The sequence below is a fragment of the Manis javanica genome, chromosome 10, assembly GCF_040802235.1.
Source record: "Manis javanica isolate MJ-LG chromosome 10, MJ_LKY, whole genome shotgun sequence".
Taxonomy (NCBI): Eukaryota; Metazoa; Chordata; class Mammalia; order Pholidota; family Manidae; genus Manis; species Manis javanica.
The window spans coordinates 119,111,875-119,128,747 of NC_133165.1; the positions used below are offsets into that span (position 1 = coordinate 119,111,875).

Sequence of the window (16,873 nt, forward strand, 5' to 3'; positions counted from 1 at the left end):
CCGCCGCCCCCCCCCACTCCCGCCTCCCTCCCCGCCCTCCCCCTGCGGCGCTGCCGCCCGCGCTGCGCGGCGTCCGGGCCGGGGTCGAGGTGTGTCGCGGGCGGGGTGTCGCAGGGCGTGTCACGAGGTGAGCGGGGGGGGCCGCGGGCCGCGGGAGGGAGCGCCCAGGGCCGCGCGGGGCTGCAGCTCCGCGCCCCCTCCCCCCGCCGCAGTCGGCAGGCCTTTCCCCGGAGAAGATGGCGGATCGGGCGGAGATGTTTTCTCTTTCCACCTTCCATTCGCTGTCGCCACCGGGCTGCAGGTACGCACTCCGGCGCCCCGGGCCCTAGCAGGCCCTTGCCTTTCCTCGGCCCCCCACCCTGACCCAGCCCCCAGGCTCCCCCGACCAGGTCCTTCCACCTCTCCCCCGTCGCCTTTGGAGACCTGAGCCCCGGGCCCCGGTGGGGCCCCGAGCCCTGCTCCCCGCCCCCCACTTCCTCTCCCCCCACTCGGGGGCTTTTCATTTTTGTCCTCCGCATATCCCGTCCTCCAGCCCCAGTAACCACCCCCCCGACTTCCGGCCAGGATCCAGCGCCGCACCCAGCCTGGGCAGCTGACCCTACGGGGTGGCGATCCGAGCCCGTCCCCGGAGAAGAGTCTCTCTGGGCAGGGCGCTGAGCACGCGCCCCGCCTGGCACTGCCCTTTAAGTCTTGTGGGCCTCTCCTCGGCGGCAGCCTGGCCTGGCCGGTAGCGCCCGGGGAGGGCGGGAGAGAAATCCCTGCCTAAGGCCCTGGGGGAAGGGCCCGGCGCGGGGAGAGCGCGGACCTCCCGGAGCCGGCCAGCCCCGGCTGGAGGGGGAGCCCCAGCGGCCGGACCCTGCTCCCAGAACAGGCCCCCCCACCCGTCTGCTGCTGCGGTTTCAGCCCCTCCTCCCCGTGCTGTGCGCTCAGCCTGTCTCCCCTGAGGCCCAGGCCGAGCCCCAGCGGGACCTCGAGCTGAACGTGTCGGGCGGAGAGGCTGCTGACTCTCTGAGGGCGGAGGGCTGGGGGAAGGGGCCTCCCTGGCTGCTCAGGGCTCCTACGGTGAGGAGAAGCCGTTGGACGGCAGAGCGTGGGGGATGGCAGAGGGCCGGGTGTCCCCGTTAGCCCCCCTTGGGACCGGCTTCCGGGCCGGGAGTCCAGAGCTGGGCCCCCTCGGGAGCCCTGGCCCTGTCCCCTGACCACGGTCTCCTCTCCAGGCCTCCCCAGGACATAAGCCTGGAGGAGTTTGACGACGAAGACCTGTCCGAGATCACCGATGACTGCGGCCTGGGCCTCAGCTACGACTCAGACCCCTGCGAGAAGGTGGGAAGCCTGGCGCATAGAGCCCCCCCCCCAGGGAGAGCCTCCCTGGCGCTCTGCTCGGCGTTCCCTTGGGGTTCACGGGGGGTCTGGGCCCAGCCTCAAATAGGAAACCCCTCTGATGGCTCCTCCCTCTTGCCCTCTGGCCTGTGGTCCTCCTTGACGTCAGACTCCTCTCATAGACCCCAGGCCCTCTGCTGAGTGTCTCCCCAGCGGTCCTGCGGGACCCCCGTCACGGGCTACTTAAGGGGAGGGGAGGAGCACCTGTGGTGCCCTCTGTGCTCAGACCCCATCCCAGAGAGGTCTGACCCCTCCAGCCGCCCTCCCTCCGTGTCTGCCCCTCAGCCCTGTCCCCACCTCTCACGCTTCTCTCTCTGCCTCAGGTCTCTGTCCCTGAAATCTTTTTTCCCCCCATTCCCTGCTTCTCTCCTCCCTGTCTTTCCACTTGCCTGTTTTCATTCTTTCAAGAACATTTCTGAGCAACTGCCATGTGTCAAGTGCTGGGGGCTTCCAGGTGATGGAGAAGAGGACAGGACAGGTGTGGTGCATGACCTAGTAGCAGAGAAAGACGTGTGTGAGGCAGTGGCTGCTTGAGTGCCAAGGGCTGGACCCCAGCAGGAGGACAGAGTGCAGTGAGGGGGAAGGCAGTCCAAGTAAGACCAAGGCCATCAGGGAGATCTTCCAGTGGAAATGGCACACCACCGTGCCCCTAGGGAAGGGAGCAGAACCAGGCAGACGAGGGAGGTCGGCGGGAATGGAGGCGCTGCTGGCAAAGGGATTAACCCTGTCACGGGCCCTGAGGTCGAGGCAGGCTGGGTGAGTCCTGGCTACCAGCTGTCGTCCTTCGTGCCCTCATTCGACACTCACTGAGCATGCTCCGTGGGCTGGGCCCTGTTTCCAGGGGCGGGGAGCACCTGCGCACAGCCCGAACGTGGCTCTGCCCTGGCAGGGCTTGCAGCTTGGTAGGGGGGGCAGGGGACAGACCAGAAACTCTTTAGTCATTGTGAATTGCGTTAGAATTCCGTGCAGGCGTCAAATGTGACAGGGTTTGGGGATGAGATGAGACCGGCAGGTGGGTTGGGGCGACTCTCAGACTCTGCCACCCGGGCTTAGGAGTTTGCTCTCTTACCAAGAACTGGAACGATCCTTGTGTATCTCAGGCAGATTAAAACAAAACAAAAAAACTGTTTTTGTTGGTGGGAAGCAGAGTGAACCGGAGGCTCCCCTCCTTGGTGTCCCCTTTCGCGGCCCCGGGGACCCGAGCTGCTGTGGCACTGTGCCAGCTCTGCCCTGTCCTTCCTTCCTGCAGGACGGCCTCTCCCTAGGGCGCCCGGAGCAGCCACACCCCATCTGCTCCTTCCAGGATGACTTCCAGGAGTTTGAGATGATCGACGACAACGAGGACGAGGACGAGGAGGACGAGGACGAGGACGAGGAGGGGGAGGAGGAGGAGGGGGGCCCTGGCTCTGCGGCCCCTGCCCCCGAGGCCCCGTTTCCCAGCCCCTCCCCGGAGGAGCCCCACAAGCACCGGCCCACCACGCTCCGCCTGCCCCCGCTGGGAGCCCAGGTGCGCCCAGCCCCGCAGCCCCCGGAGGCAGCCCGACCCCCGCCGGCGCTGCCCCCCGGGCCCCGTCCCTCCCGCCCCCCGAGCGGCGCCCCCCTCAGCGCCCGCCCTCCCCGGTGTCTCCAGGACTCCCTGAACAACAACGGAAGCTTCGCCCCTGCGCCCCCAGCGTCCTGGCAGGAGACCGGGCTCCGCTCGCCCCGCCGGGAGGCCCCCACCGGTGAGCGCAGGGGGTGGGTGGCGGCGGGCACGGAGGCGCGCTGGCTGACGCACCCCTGTGTTCGCAGAGCCGCCCGGGCACGCAGGCTGCGACGACGACGGGAACCGGCCGGGGGAGCCCCTGGCGCCCCAAGGTGGGGCCTCGCCCTCCTCAGACCCGGGCATCGAGGCCGACCTGGGCAGCCGCTCCAGCGGAGGCCGCGGGGGCAGGCGCAGCAGCCAGGAGCTGTCGTCGCCCGGCTCCGACTCGGAGGGGGAGGCCGGGCAGGCGGGGCGCGTGCGGGGCGCGCCCCCGGGCCGCATGATCTCGTCCATCTCCGAGACGGAGCTGGAGCTGAGCAGCGACGGCGGCAGCAGCAGCGGCCGCTCCTCGCACCTCACCAACTCCATCGAGGAGGCCTCCTCGCCCGCCTCCGAGCCCGAGCCCGAGCCCGAGCCCCCGCGCCGGCCCGCCTTCCTGCCCGTGGGCCCCGAGGACACCAACAGCGAGTACGAGTCGGGCTCCGAGTCGGAGCCGGACCTCAGCGAGGACGCCGACTCGCCCTGGCTGCTCAGCAACCTCGTGAGCCGCATGATCGCCGAGGGCTCCTCGCCCGTCCGCTGCCCCGGCCAGTGCCTGTCCCCCGCGCTGCGCCCCTCGGGGGGGCTGGTGTCGCCGGCCGGCGAGGCCCCCGAGGCGGCCGCGGGGCCGGGCGGCGTGGAGCTGGTGGACATGGAGACGCTGTGCGGGCCGCCACCCCCTGCGCCCCCCGGGCCCCGGCCGGGCCCCGCGCAGCCCGGGCCCTGCCTCTTCCTTAGCAACCCCACCCGCGACACCATCACGCCGCTCTGGGCTGCTCCCGGCCGCGGCGTCCGCCCGGGCCGCCCCTGCTCGGCCGCCTGCTCGGAGGACGAGGACGAGGAGGAGGACGAGGAGGACGCCGAGGGCCAGCTGGGCCCCCCCGGCACCCGGGCCGCGGGCCCCGCCGCCGCGCTGGACGCCTCGCTGGTGTACGACGCGGTCAAGTACACCCTGGTGGTGGACGAGCACACGCAGCTGGAGCTGGTGAGCCTGCGGCGCTGCGCCGGCCTGGGCACCGGCAGCGAGGACGACAGCGCCGGCGAGGCCAGCGAGGAGGAGATGGGGGCCACGCCGCTCGGTGGCGGGCAGGCCGCAGGGGACGCCTCCCCGGACAGCCCCGGCCTCACCTTCTCCAAGAAGTTCCTCAACGTCTTTGTCAACAGCACATCCCGGTCTTCCAGTGAGTGGCCGGCGGGGCACAGGCAGCCCCCAGAGAGCCGGGGCCGAGGACGCCTGGGGGTGGGCAGGGCCGGGCGCCCCACTCTGACCCAGAGTATGGGCCTGAAGCTTTCCGCAGACCCCCGGGGTGGGGAGAGGGCCGCCCTGCCTCCGCCCCACGGGCTGGCGCCTCCCTCCGTCCCCACGCAGGGCCACCCACCGCGGACTGTGGAGGACAGGGGTCGTGGCCAGGCCTTCGAGTGCTTCCCTTCCCCCTCTGAGTGTCTCCGCTGCCTCTTCTCCCGTCTCTGTCTCTCAGGCACGGAGTCCTTTGGCCTTTTTTCCTGCCTGGTCAATGGGGAGGAGAGAGAGCAAACCCATCGGGCTGTCTTCAGGTACAGCCTGTCACTCACTGTCAGCGACCCCCAACCTCAGTCTGCAGACGTTACGGGACACTGGGGAACACAGCCCAGCCAGGCCTGCCCTCCCCACTGACTTCCCACGTCTGATCTGACCTCAGGTTCATCCCCCGCCACCCTGATGAGCTGGAGCTGGATGTGGACGACCCAGTGCTTGTGGAGGCCGAGGAGGATGACTTCTGGTTCCGTGGCTTTAACATGCGCACGGGCGAGCGTGGGGTCTTCCCTGCCTTCTACGCCCATGCAGTGCCTGGACCTGCCAAGGACCTGCTGGGTGAGGCCTGTCCCCAAGAGACATCTTGCCACCCTAGATCCCCTCCGCCCCACACTCGCCTGACCTAGGCCCTTTGTAATCCCCCAGGGAGCAAGCGGAGTCCCTGCTGGGTGGAGCGTTTTGATGTGCAGTTCCTGGGCTCAGTGGAGGTGCCCTGTCACCAGGGCAATGGCATTCTGTGCGCAGCCATGCAGAAGGTCAGCTTGGAGGTGGGGGTGCACCCTAGACCTGCAGGCTGGCACAGCCCCTGGAGGCCCCAGGCCTCTGTCCTCCTCAGAGGTGCCTCGCGGGCCTCGGGGCAGGCTCCCCTCCCGCCCTGACTCAGAGGCCTGGGCAGAGCGTGTTGCTCTGCTGTCCCACTGTCACCTCCTCCCCTTGTCTGGAAATCAACACCAGCTCTCCCTGGCCTCCTGGGAGTCCTTTGCTCACTCACCCATTCACCCAGTGAACACTTGGTGGGCACCTGCCTACCTGCTGGTCTGTGATACCAGGGGAGCAGCGGGGGGCAGGGCAGCCCTGCGCCAAGAACTCCATCTAGCTCATGGGGATGGGCAGTGGGGCCGTGGTCCTGATTGGAGGGACAGAATGACGGAAGACGAGGCAGGCTGAGTGCGGGCAAGTGACTGACAGGTCTTGACACTGAGGGACGGCCAAGACCACCTGTTCACGTCTTCCAGGATCAGTGCCAAGAATCTTAAAACATCATCTAAAATGTTCCACCAAGGGGAGAGAAAGACACCCTGATAGGCCCTTGAGACCCTCTCTACCCCGACTTCTTCTCCAGATTGCCACTGCCCGGAAACTGACCGTCCACCTACGTCCTCCTGCCTCCTGTGACCTTGAGATTTCTCTTCGGGGGGTCAAGCTGAGTCTAAGTGGAGGACCTGAGGTGGGGCTGTGGGGGCCTGCGGCACCGGGGAGGCTGTGGGTGGGGTAAGGCAGGAGGGTCTGACCAGGGAATGTCCAGCAGGGGTTGGCGACAGGGACCCCAGGCCACCTGCATGTGACTCAGCTTCCACCCCCTCTGCTCTAGTTCCAGCACTGCAGCCACTTCTTCCAGATGAAGAACATCTCGTTCTGTGGCTGCCACCCCCGCAATAGCTGGTGAGAACTTTACCCTGCAGAGTCCCCACAAACTGCCCCTTCCTGGTCCCCATCCCCCACCGAGAGTCCTTGGGAGCCCCACCTGCACCCACGTGGCTCCGCGTGGCACCCACTCTGTGCTGGGCTCTGGAGACCCAGATCAAACGGGCTTCCATCCAGGTGGGCAGACAGGCAGACACATTGACAAGTGCTGGAAGCATCTGGGGGAGTCGGGTGGGTGTCTGTATAGGGCTCCGGTGAACAGACCTGTAAAGGTGGTTGAGTTCTGCTGGGATTCAGGAGGTGACTGAGGACCGTTCTGCAAACCTGGAAAGAAGTAGATGATGAGGTGGATCTCTTGACAGGGAGCCGGCTGAGCCAAGGCTGAGGGTGAGGAGCGCTCGGGGTTCAGGGGAGCAGCTGGGATGAGGCTAGAGGACAGTGGGAGCCCTTCTGGCTGTGTCAAGGAAGTTGTCTTGATCCCCCTGGCGATGGGGCCATGGAGTGGCATAGAGTGACAAGCTGGCTCTGGCTGCTGTGCAGAGTGGACAGACCCAGGCGGTGGCAGGAGGAGGTCAGGTGGCTGCTGAGGTTCCCAGTGCCTTGTCCTGGAGGCATTCAGGAGGGAGCAGGTAGAACCTGTGCTGATTGGGTGCAGAGGCCGACCTGGAGGGAGAATCGAGCGTGATGTGCCACCTGGGTGGTGGGCAGAAAGCAATCCGCACGCCAAGTGAAGGAGCATGGGATGAAGGCCCGGCAGCTTGGAAACGTGATTTCAGTCACAGATGCAGTGAGACTGAAGTGGCCATTTGTCACATGAGTCTGGAGTGTGGGAGGGAGACCTGGAGGGAAGGAAGCAGTTCGCAGCAGGTTGGTAGCTGCATCCGTGAGTCAAACGACATAGCCAGGCAGAGCAGGAAGAGACGAGAGACAGGAGGGACAGTGCCGGGCTTGGGGGACCACAGCCTCCTGCCCAGCCAGACGCCTGCCCACTGGGTCCTGGGTGGTGAAGACAGGCGGGGCCGGCTGAGGCCCAAGATGACACGGGGTGTTAGAGGAAGCAGGTCCTCAAGGGCCAGCGGGATGTAGGAAGGGCCTGAGGCTGCTGGGGCTGGGGCTTGTGCAGAGGCTAGACCAGCGTGCACGTCATTTGGACACTTTCGTGGGAAAGAGAGTAAGGTGGGATCTGTCTGACCATGTGGTGGGGCAGCTCTGGCGCGTGAGGACTGGCCCACGGGGCCGCCCACAGCGCGCATGGCCAGTGGGCGGGCAGAGCACCGCCAGCGGCGGAGGAGCAGTCTCAGCAGAGAGACAGGGCCCTCCGACTCGGGCTCCCGGCCAGACACTGACCTGGGCGCGGTTCCACGAGTGAGAGATGGTCAGCTCAGTGGTTCAGGCTCAGGCTGCGGAGGTCGTGGGGGAAGGGACAGAGGAGCCACTCTCTGGGCCCGGGCCTTCCGGATGCCTGATGCTCCAGAGCTCCCCCGAGCCCATGAGGCGAGGAGGCACCGACAGCACTCTGCGGAGCAGGTGGCAGGTAGAGGTGTGCTGTGCGTGCTGTTTCTAGGGAGGCAGGAGCGTGTGGCACTGAAGGTCACAGACTGGCTGTGTGCCCTTGGGCGAGTTTCCAAGCCCTTCTGTCCCTTAGTGCCCCCGTCTAGAAGTCACAGATCAGGACGCCTGCTCAGGCTGTTGTGCAGTCGTGGGAGCTGATAACACAAAGCGTGCGGGACGGTGGCTGGCCTTGGTAAGCAGCATCCCGCGTTGGCGACCGTGAGCAGTAGCATCGACACCCGGCTTTGAGGAAGGCGCTGGCGCATTTCTGGGCCAGACACGAGCACATTGTCCTGCTAGTGATGCCAGCTGGTGGGACCACAGAACCCCAGTGCAGTCTCATGTGGGTTGGATAATTTTTATTAATGTCCTGAGTGAGAAGAGGGCAGATTAAAGAATAACATGATGAGTGACAGCAGAATGGTGGGGAGGTTCCCCTCCAGGAAAACGGTTTTATAGGTGGGGGCCCATGCTGAGCCCCACGGAAGCTCAGGGAATAGCTGTGGGTTCATAGGACCAGAAGTGGGGCTGGGCAGGCGCGAGGCGTCAGGCGGTGATGGTCAAGGCAAGAGACGGCCGAGACACTGAGCCCAGAAGACAGGCGGGGCCTTGCTCTGTGGTCTGGGGCAGGCTCTGGGCAGAGACCAGAGGTGGGCGGCCCTGGCTCCTGAAAAGGAAGAAGGCGGGGTGCCCCCGATGTGGAAAAATTAATAGATCGCTAGACTGGGACCCAGGAAGGCACCCCTAAGCCTTGAAGTCACATGACCCACGTTTCTCTGTCCTCCCACCCTCTCTCTGAGACCTCTGTTCCTGCCTTTTTCCCAAATCACTGGGGGCCCGTGGCATGGCCCTGCCCTGATGACATTCTCACCAACTCCCCCTGCAGCTACTTTGGCTTCATTACCAAACACCCTCTGCTGAGCCGCTTTGCCTGTCACGTCTTTGTGTCCCAGGAGTCCATGAGGCCTGTGGCCCAGAGTGTGGGGTGAGTGGGTGGCGGGGCAGGTGGAGAGCTAGGGTCAGCCAGTGGGGAGCAGGAGCTTGGATGGGGCCTGAGGAGGTCGGGTGCGCAGGGCTGGGTAGATGGGTGGGGTGGCGAGGTCTGGGGGCCTGGCGAGAGTCTGGGTTGCAGTGCAGGGGAGGGTCAGGTGAGAAGCGTGAGGTGGTGGGTCAGGAAAGTGTGCGTCAGGAGGGGGTGGGATTTTGGGGCTGGAAAAGGCACAGGTAGAGGGTGGGGGTGGGACAGGGCACTGGGGCCAGAGAGCAAGGAACGGGGACCGGCGTGGACTCAGGCCTGGGCCGGATCGCTGGGGGCGGCGTGGGAGGCCTGCGTGGACGGGGGCGCCCCACTCAGGGGTGGTGCTCCCCCCAGCCGAGCCTTCCTGGAGTATTACCAGGAGCACCTGGAGTACGCCTGCCCCACAGAGGACATCTACCTGGAGTAGCTGCCCGCTGCTCACCTGCCCCAGGTGCAGCGGGGGCCGGGGCGTCGGAGAGGCCAGACGGGGGGCATGAGGGACCTGGCACCGGGGAGTCTCCGGGGCCTTGTGGGGACATTCCTTCTTGCTCCCCAGAGGCTGCAGAGAGTGGAGCCTGAGCCGCCCGCTTCCCCTGACTGTTCCCTCCTGAGTCCTCTCGCCCACCCCTTGACCTCTCCCCTCCTCAGGCCTGTCTCTGCCCCTCTGTGTGCCTGCAAATTCTCGCCCTCTGCTCTTTACTTTGGGGTCAGAACTGGGGGGGGCGTGGAAGAAGGTGAGGCTCCAGGTGACCCCCTCCTGCCCCTCCCTGTGATTTATAAAGGAATTTTAATTTTTATAGTGAATCTCAAGGGATCATCCCGTCCTTAACTGCAGGGACAAAGAGAGGCACCCTCATACTGCCCCACATGGCACTCATGGGGAGCAGGGAGGGGCTCACCAGAGGGTCTTGGGGGGACTAGGAGTAAGTTCTTGATGCTCACCCCAAGCCCCCCAGTGATGCTGGGAGGAGGGTGCCCCACCCCGGGCCCCAGCCACGCCGGCGTCTGCTTTGCCTCTGCGAGCGCTCCCCGCAGCCCAGCACCTTAATAAACTCTCTGCTTGGTGTGACCCTGGCTGTTTCTGGGGGGGCCCAGATTTGGGGCTGGGGGCCCAGGTACTGGCCTTGGCACGGGGGCCAAAACCACAGGGTGATGGGGATTTCGACACGTTTCAGCTCTGAAATCACGCCGGGTCTCTGTGGTACCACACAGGGAGCCCCTAGGGATTCTCCCTAAATGCGCTTGATGTATTTGGGGTGAGGAAGCTGAGGCCAGAGAGAGGGCGCTGGTCATACTGTGCATGTTCTTCACCTGCCCTGAGAGCCCCGAGGGCAGCTGGCATGGCTGCAGTCAGTGTGTGCACACCGATGAGCATGAGGGAGAGGGCGGCCGTCTGCTGGCATCCTGACATTGGCATTTCAAAAATTATCCACAGAAAGCCAGAAGGAAAGAGATGGCTACTCGCTATGGTCTTAGGTGGTTGAGGATACTCTCTCCTGGAGAAAGGGCTGCCGTCCTGGGGGTGGGCCTGGGTCCCCCCCACTGGGCCTGGTGCTGGCGTGACACCAGGAGGCCACAGGTGGTCATTCAACGACAGTGAGCAGAGGGAAGTATGGACACATTCGCTGCATAAAAATTCCAAACTGCTGCATATAGAAATCACACACCTCAGAGGACAGCCGATAGAGAAATACGGCCAGGGTGTCAAGAGTCGGTGGGTGACGCGGGCCTGCAGCACGAGGAAATGCCACTGGCCGCCCTGCACACCAGAACATTCCAGCTCTGCTCCCCAAGAAGACAAAGCAGACCCCCTCTGAAAAAAACCTCCTGCTGACTGAAGCCAAGAGGCAGCCCTGGGTGTGTGTTTGGAACTTGAACCCCATAGCTGTAGTATGGGGGGACCCGCCCCCCACCTTCCCCCTGTACTCCTCCCTCTCCTCGCCCTGCCCTTCCACCGCCAGGAAGGCACCATGTGCCCAGCCGCCCCCGTGCCCCTGTGGGGCTTGGCCTCTTGCTCCGGCATCTCTCTCCCTTTCCCTCCCACTGGCCCTTTAGGGTAGTTACTGGACTTGCTTAGGTGTCTGCACCTGAAATAGCTTCTCGACTGGACCGTTCCCACGCCTGCCCACTTTCCTGCGCCACTGCTGCCTTCCTTGCACCTGCCCACCCCACCCCCTCCCGCTTTCACCTCTCTGGCTGCTGCTCCTCAGCTCTGCTGCAGACCCTGTCCCGGTTTGTCCCAGGTCCTCCTTCCCTTGGACCCCATGCCTTCCCCGGGACGGGGCCCAGCATGCTGCCTCTGAGTAGACTCCTTGGCTCAGCTCTGTGTGCTGTGGGTTAAGTCACCAACCTGTGACCTGCAGGGGCCAGTCACTGGGCTGGTGCTTTGCAGGCTGCTGTAAATATAACCCTAACAAGGGCGCTGAGGGGCAGAGGCCTAAACTGCCTGGCGGGTGCTGTGGATGCTGCAACTCACACCCTTCTCCACCTGCCCCCTCTCAGCCTAGTCTTCCTAGACTCCCTCACTCCCTCCCTGTCACCCCTCTCTTCCCCTCCATCTCCCCGCCTCTGCCTGGGTGGAACCACCTAGAGTTTCATCCTAGATCCGACCGCCCCTGGGCTCCCGGCCTGCACCTGCAGCCACGCTGGTGTTTTGAAGCACCCTGAGCAGGCCACTCTCTTGCACTGCAGTGGCTCGGCGCTGGGCCTCAGCCTGCCCCATGCCTGCCCTGTGCAGCCCTCTCTTCCCGCCCCTCCATCTCTGCCCTTGGAATCCCCAGTTCCCACAGGCATCTGCTATTCTTCTCTGTGTCTCTGGGGGACCTCCTGTCCTGGGCACTGGGACCCCTGGGCCCTGGAGTTGGGTGGGGGCGTTCTGCCTGCTTCCCTGGCAGGAGCATGGCTGATGCACCCCCGCTCCCAGCCTAGCTCAATGCCCAGCGCAGGAGGCCTTCAATACCAGGACTCCGACATCTAAGGGTAGTGCCCTAAATAAAAAGCCTTCCACACATTCTTGTTTAAAATTGAAACATTGGGCCGATATCAAAAAAGTGTGCTTACTAACACATTTAGTAATAATACAGAAAATATTAAGGGAAAATAAATACGCAGAAACTATGCTAGATAGCACATGTAGAGAAATACCGAGGAACATGAAGGTCAGCATTGTGTTCACAGGTGGGGCTGAGGGTGTTCCTTTTCCTTTTTTCCTGTCATAAACGTCATAATTTTTTCAACTATCACGTGTTGGTTATTAGAGACCCCCAAATGCAAATAGAAACATCCACAGAAAAGCGAAAGATAAAAATGTATAGGTATGTTAATTGAACTCAAAAACAGTTATTTTAGCCACAATTAAAGTGCCCATCTCAGGACTGTCTTGAGGCTGAGCACATTTACCCACTGGGCTGAGAGCAGCTCATTCTTTTATAGACATCATGCCCCACAGAACTTGTTTCATTTTCCCGAGTACTATTTTTCCATTATAAAGAGTAGCACACGGTCATTACAGGAATTTTGGAAACTGTAGAAAATCGAAGGGGGGTTAAAAAAATCCTTATTTCTTCTTGACTTAAAGACAGCTATTAACTAAGATTTTTTTTTTCAGTTTTCTTTCTATGTATGAGTTTTATTTTGTTTGAGGCCAGAGGGAGAATAGGGGAATCAAGGGAGAATTCAAGGCAAAAAGTGAAGCGGAGTATCCAAGGTCGTCAAAATAACACAGCACGACAGAGAGCGGCCGTCTCAGTGCACGTCTGGCGACGGAACAGGACCGGATGCGTGAGTCAGGAAGGTCGCCTGGCGTGAGAAGGGAGGCGGACGTCATCGCAGCGACGGAGTAGAGTTTGTCTCGATCAGTTTATGATAAAAACAGATCTGAAAGAATAATGTGCTAGAACAATGACATGTACACGCTGGGTTTCACGCTGTACTTGCAGAGGACACCATTCTTTCTGGTGTCAGTGGAAACATTCAACAATGGCTCATGTAATGGATGCGATGCTAAGAGTTTGCCTCCAGGAAACCCCAGCAAGAACCATCTGTCCAAGCAAGTGGTGGTTCTGTAGCAGGAGGCCGGAGGCAGCACGGCCACTGGAAGGCACACCCAGGGTGGCCAGCTGCTCCCCTTGGCCCTGTGTCCTGGGTGTGTGTGTGGCCGTTGTCCTCATGACTGCCTGAGTGAGGGCCACTGTGCCTCTGAGCATTGCGCTCAGTTCCAGGCAGAAGGAATTGGAGGGCAAAGGGGCAGGCGGCCGGCGTTGCGAAGCCCCCACTGAATGCTGTGGTGAAGGAGTGGACAGAGAGAGGCCGGGAGGGAGGGAAACCTGGGACAGGTGCCTCGCTGGTGTGCCCGCCTGAAGGGTGGGGAGCAAGAGCATCGACCAGCTGGCTCCTGGCGCCACGGGTTGAGGGCTGCTCAGGGATTGCTCGGAGCAGCTCCCATGAGGGCGCAAGCACAAGAAACAGTCCTCTCAGGGCCGCCGAGCCAGTGCAGCCACGGTCAGAAGACTGCTTCCTCGAAAGAAGAACAGAGACCAAAGCCCAGGAGCAGGGAGTGGGGCGGAAGACCTCCTCCTCCTCCTGAACAGGTCCGTAGGCCTCCCGACAGGGGAGCGGGATGGGAAGTAAGTTAAGGAGCATCACCTTGGTTCCAGCAGAGGGAGGGGACCAGGCTCCGCACCCACAGACTGTTGCTGTGAGGTGGCCTCACAGGTTTGCAGGCATGGGCGCAGGTGTGGTGGGATGCGTGCAGGAGCGATGTGCGTTGGGGGTCTCTCCCTGAACCGCCCCACCCCCACTCCTGGGTCATGTTTTATGGGATTGGCGTAAAACCCAGCACTCTGGCCGTGTCTCAAGTCCTAGCTCCTGTCCGACGGCAGCACCCTCAGAATCCAGAGCCATCTGCACCTGTGAGCAAAGTACTTTCATACGTAGAGCTTTGCAGAGAGGAGCAAAAAACAATTTAGCCCCAAAAGCTCTCTCAGCCATCATTTGATGACAGAAGGACAACTTTTATTTGATTTCCTATTTCCTTTATGCAGGTTTGGAGTGGATTGGACAGCTGGCCCCTGACATTTCCTCAGCACCCAAGGGCCACCTCCGCAGAACCCTGCTCACCACCCTGTGGGCTGCCACTTGCAGCCTTCATCTAGAAGGACTGCTACCGTGCAGAACATGACCCAGCTGCACCCCTTTGGGGGGCCTTGCAGAGATTCACATGGAGAGGAGACTGACCCCCCTCACTTCAGAGGAGGGGTGCATGGGAAGCTCCTGGGAAGGGGAGTGAGGGTGGCAGGATGGGCACAGGTGGACCCCACAGGACTCTGGGGGGCCCGCCAAACACTCTGCATGTGAACTGACCCCTTCCGAGGCTGCATCCGTCCCCCTGGATGGCAGGGACTGTGTCCCACTCCCTCCCACTACTCAGCCCACATTTGCTGAGATTAGCAGGATGGGGTTAGTATTTAATTCCCTCTGGGCTGCTTAGCGCTTTCTGTGGCCACAACCAACCTATAGAAACTGATTCTGGGTAATTTAACCAAAAGGGAATTTATTGAGAGGGTGCTGGGGACTCCCAGGGTAGAACAGAAGGCCAGACAGCAGCTACAGGGAGCCAGAGGCCCCCTCGAGAATGGGTGGGCTGCAGCTCCCGCCCACGGCCCCAGGCCCACCTCTGCTGTGGGGAGAGGAACCGACCCCTTCCCCAGCTCTGGGGGCCCCACCACCTGGAGACCCTGGAGGCGGCCGTCGTCTCCTACAGGGAATTAAGTGGGAGGGCAGGCTCTGGACACCGGGTCCAAGGAAGCCATCCATTCCACATTGTTGCAGTGTTTGCCAAGCAAGGAGGAAATCTGTCATCTCCTGCTGTGGAAGGGACCCTGGGCCCGGCCACCGCCTACCGGCTCCCTTCCTCCAGGGACCTGGATGACCCCCACCTCGCCCCTTCTCCTGAGGGAGGCCACTCTCCCTCCTTGCTGTGGGTGGTGCCAGGCTGCCAAGGTGTTATTTTGTTCAGCAGGGGGTGGAGTCTTGGGCCGCCACAGCTGTGACGACTCTGAGGATGTTTTTTCCCACAAAGGAACCGAGCAGGCTGGGGGTGTCAGCAAATGCGGTCCTCTCTCTGTTACTGCTGCCCCTGCACCAGGCCTGGTCAAGGGGTGACAGGCCTCAGACACCCAAAAGGCAGTGTCCAGGGGTCGTGAGGTAAGATCAGAACCCACCTTGGTGTTGCGTTAAACACCAAGTTGAAATATTTGCATGAGCACAGAGAACAGTGCGGGGCGTGCACACCGAAGCACGGGTGCCGCTCACTGAGGGCTGAGATCGCGGGCATCATATGGGTACTCTAGGGAGAACCTAAGACTTTTGAAATTAAAGACGTTCAGAGGAGGCACAAATGTAATTATTTCATGGAAACACCCCCTTTTGCTCCCCTTTCCAGCCTGTGAGCACGGTGGGTGGGGAGGCAGGGCAATGAAGGGCCCCTGGGGCCCTTGGGGCTGCCCCTCGGCCTGCTGGCCGCTTGGCTCTGGATGCCTGCTCTTCCTCCCTAATGCACCCGAGGGCAGTCACGGCACCGACGTGCTTGTTCTGTCCGTTCCAGCACCCGGCTCCTTGCAGGCTGGGGGTCCTTGGGGAGGTGGCTCTGTGGCTGTGGAGAACCCCCAGCCTGGTGGATGGGGCACCTTAGCTTTAAGCACGCAGAAGAAAGGCTGCTTTTTAGATCAACAGCAGCGGGGAGCAAGCGGAGGCGGGGGCCACGGTAAGCGTAGGAATAGGTGTGCGCGTCTGGCGTGCATGCACGGACAAGTGCCCTTGTCAGGGCACGCCACATTAAAGCGGCGGGCGTGGCGAGAAGCGAGCATTTGTGCCGGGGGGGGGGGGGGGGGACCACAACAAAGCCGGCTGTGGGGTACGGTGTGGCAAGACCACTCCCCTCTCCGACCGTGGGTGTAGAGGGTGGGCTTAAACACCGTCCTTGGACGTCGGCTGACAAGGACGCATCCCTGACTGGTTCGATCGTCCCCCCCACCCCCCCGGTGATCATGCCCTTGTAGGACCAAGTCCTCTTCCTCTGTGGCGTTTATCACGGTCGTTTTATTTCTATGAAAGTATGAAGTACACACATCGTCAAGTGCACAATCCTAAGTGTGTGGCTTGATTCTTCTGTGTGTATGTGTGTGTGCTTCCCCCCCATCCAGAGAGGGCACTTGCAGCACCTGAAGGTTCCCTGGTGTCCCTTCCCATGAAACACTCACACCCCTCCCCGCAGGAGGTTGTCACTCTGAAATGCCAGGTGTGTGGGCATCGGCTCATCTCCTTTGCTCCAGAGGAGGCACTTGGGAGCAGGAGTGGGCCCCTCCCGATCTATGCCCAGCACTAGGAGGCCGCGGGGCACGGGTGGGCATCTGTGGAATGTGCTGCTCTCCCTGCTGGCGGGTGGCTGAGCTGGAGGAGGGGCCTACAGGCTCTGCCTGGGCACCAGCCTGCCTTTAGTTCTCGCTGGGGCGTTGGCTCTTCAGATGTGGTGCACAGATGGTGCACCTTCCTCAGTTCCCCTGTCCTCACCCTGAAACCAGGAAGGCTTGAGGTGGCTGTGGGTCTCCCTGAAGAGAAGCTGCAGGCCACAGGCAGAGGCCATGGCTGGCCCATCTGGGGCCAGTGCCTCCAGTCAGACCACATGTGTATGTGGGCCTTCCTTCTGCCAGCATCAGTGGCTACCAGGGCTCCCAAGGATCCCACCGACACAGAGGACAGCCCAAGACACAGAAGGATCTGGGGCATGGCAAGTGCAGCCCCCAAACCAGCCTAGAAGTGATGGCAGAGTCACAGTGAGAACACGGCACCAGGCTTCAGGGGGCCACGTCACCTGAACATGTGCCCACCACACGGCTCCTTCAGCAAGACTGATTTTGGGTAAAGTAACAGACACACCACCAGCAGCAGCTCAAACAGGCAGTTTATTTTCTTACATTGTGGGGGCTGGAGGTGGGTGGTTGAGATACGGGTTTAGCAGCAGCACAATGCTGGTGAGGGCCAGCGATGCTGTGGCAGAGTCCTCACTGCCCCAAGGAAGGGCCCTGGAGGGAACCCAGAGATCCCAGGGGCGGCCCCGGCCTTTCACAACCAGAATTCTCAGTCCCATGCCACTCCACCAGACCGGTCACTGGGCTGTGACTGGCTCAGACCAGCTACTTAGCTC

General features: G+C 62.3%; 1 protein-coding gene across 3 annotated transcripts; it reads left to right on the forward strand.

Annotated features, from left to right (window-relative positions):
* The first annotated feature begins 68 nt into the window (after positions 1-68).
* MAPK8IP2 (mitogen-activated protein kinase 8 interacting protein 2) lies at positions 69-9,739 on the forward strand. 3 transcript variants are annotated; one of them, XR_012121693.1, is made up of 12 exons: positions 69-301; positions 1,218-1,323; positions 2,630-2,887; positions 3,011-3,104; positions 3,172-4,344; positions 4,642-4,717; positions 4,843-5,015; positions 5,103-5,212; positions 5,800-5,904; positions 6,049-6,119; positions 7,747-7,845; positions 8,539-8,637. XR_012121693.1 is itself a non-coding variant. In XM_037006646.2 (12 exons), the coding sequence occupies exons 1-12, from the start codon at positions 237-239 to the stop codon at positions 9,095-9,097; spliced, it is 2,403 nt and encodes an 800-aa protein (XP_036862541.1). In that variant the 5' UTR covers positions 69-236; the 3' UTR covers positions 9,098-9,739. The 3 variants fall into 3 exon arrangements, 2 of the variants coding, with proteins under 2 accessions (XP_036862541.1, XP_036862543.1); XM_037006646.2 differs by lacking the exon at positions 7,747-7,845 and adding an exon at positions 9,025-9,739; XM_037006648.2 differs by lacking the exons at positions 69-301; positions 7,747-7,845 and adding exons at positions 537-1,062; positions 9,025-9,739.
* Positions 9,740-16,873: the final 7,134 nt, after the last annotated feature.

Excerpts from the sequence above, each read along its gene's own strand:
- MAPK8IP2 (XM_037006646.2), top strand. The coding sequence starts at position 237 with ATGGCGGATCGGGCGGAGATGTTTTCTCTTTCCACCTTCCATTCGCTG. Across the intron at positions 6,120-8,538 it reads TGCCACCCCCGCAATAGCTG|CTACTTTGGCTTCATTACCA; the intron begins GTGAGAACTTTA and ends CTCCCCCTGCAG. Across the intron at positions 8,638-9,024 it reads CCTGTGGCCCAGAGTGTGGG|CCGAGCCTTCCTGGAGTATT; the intron begins GTGAGTGGGTGG and ends TGCTCCCCCCAG.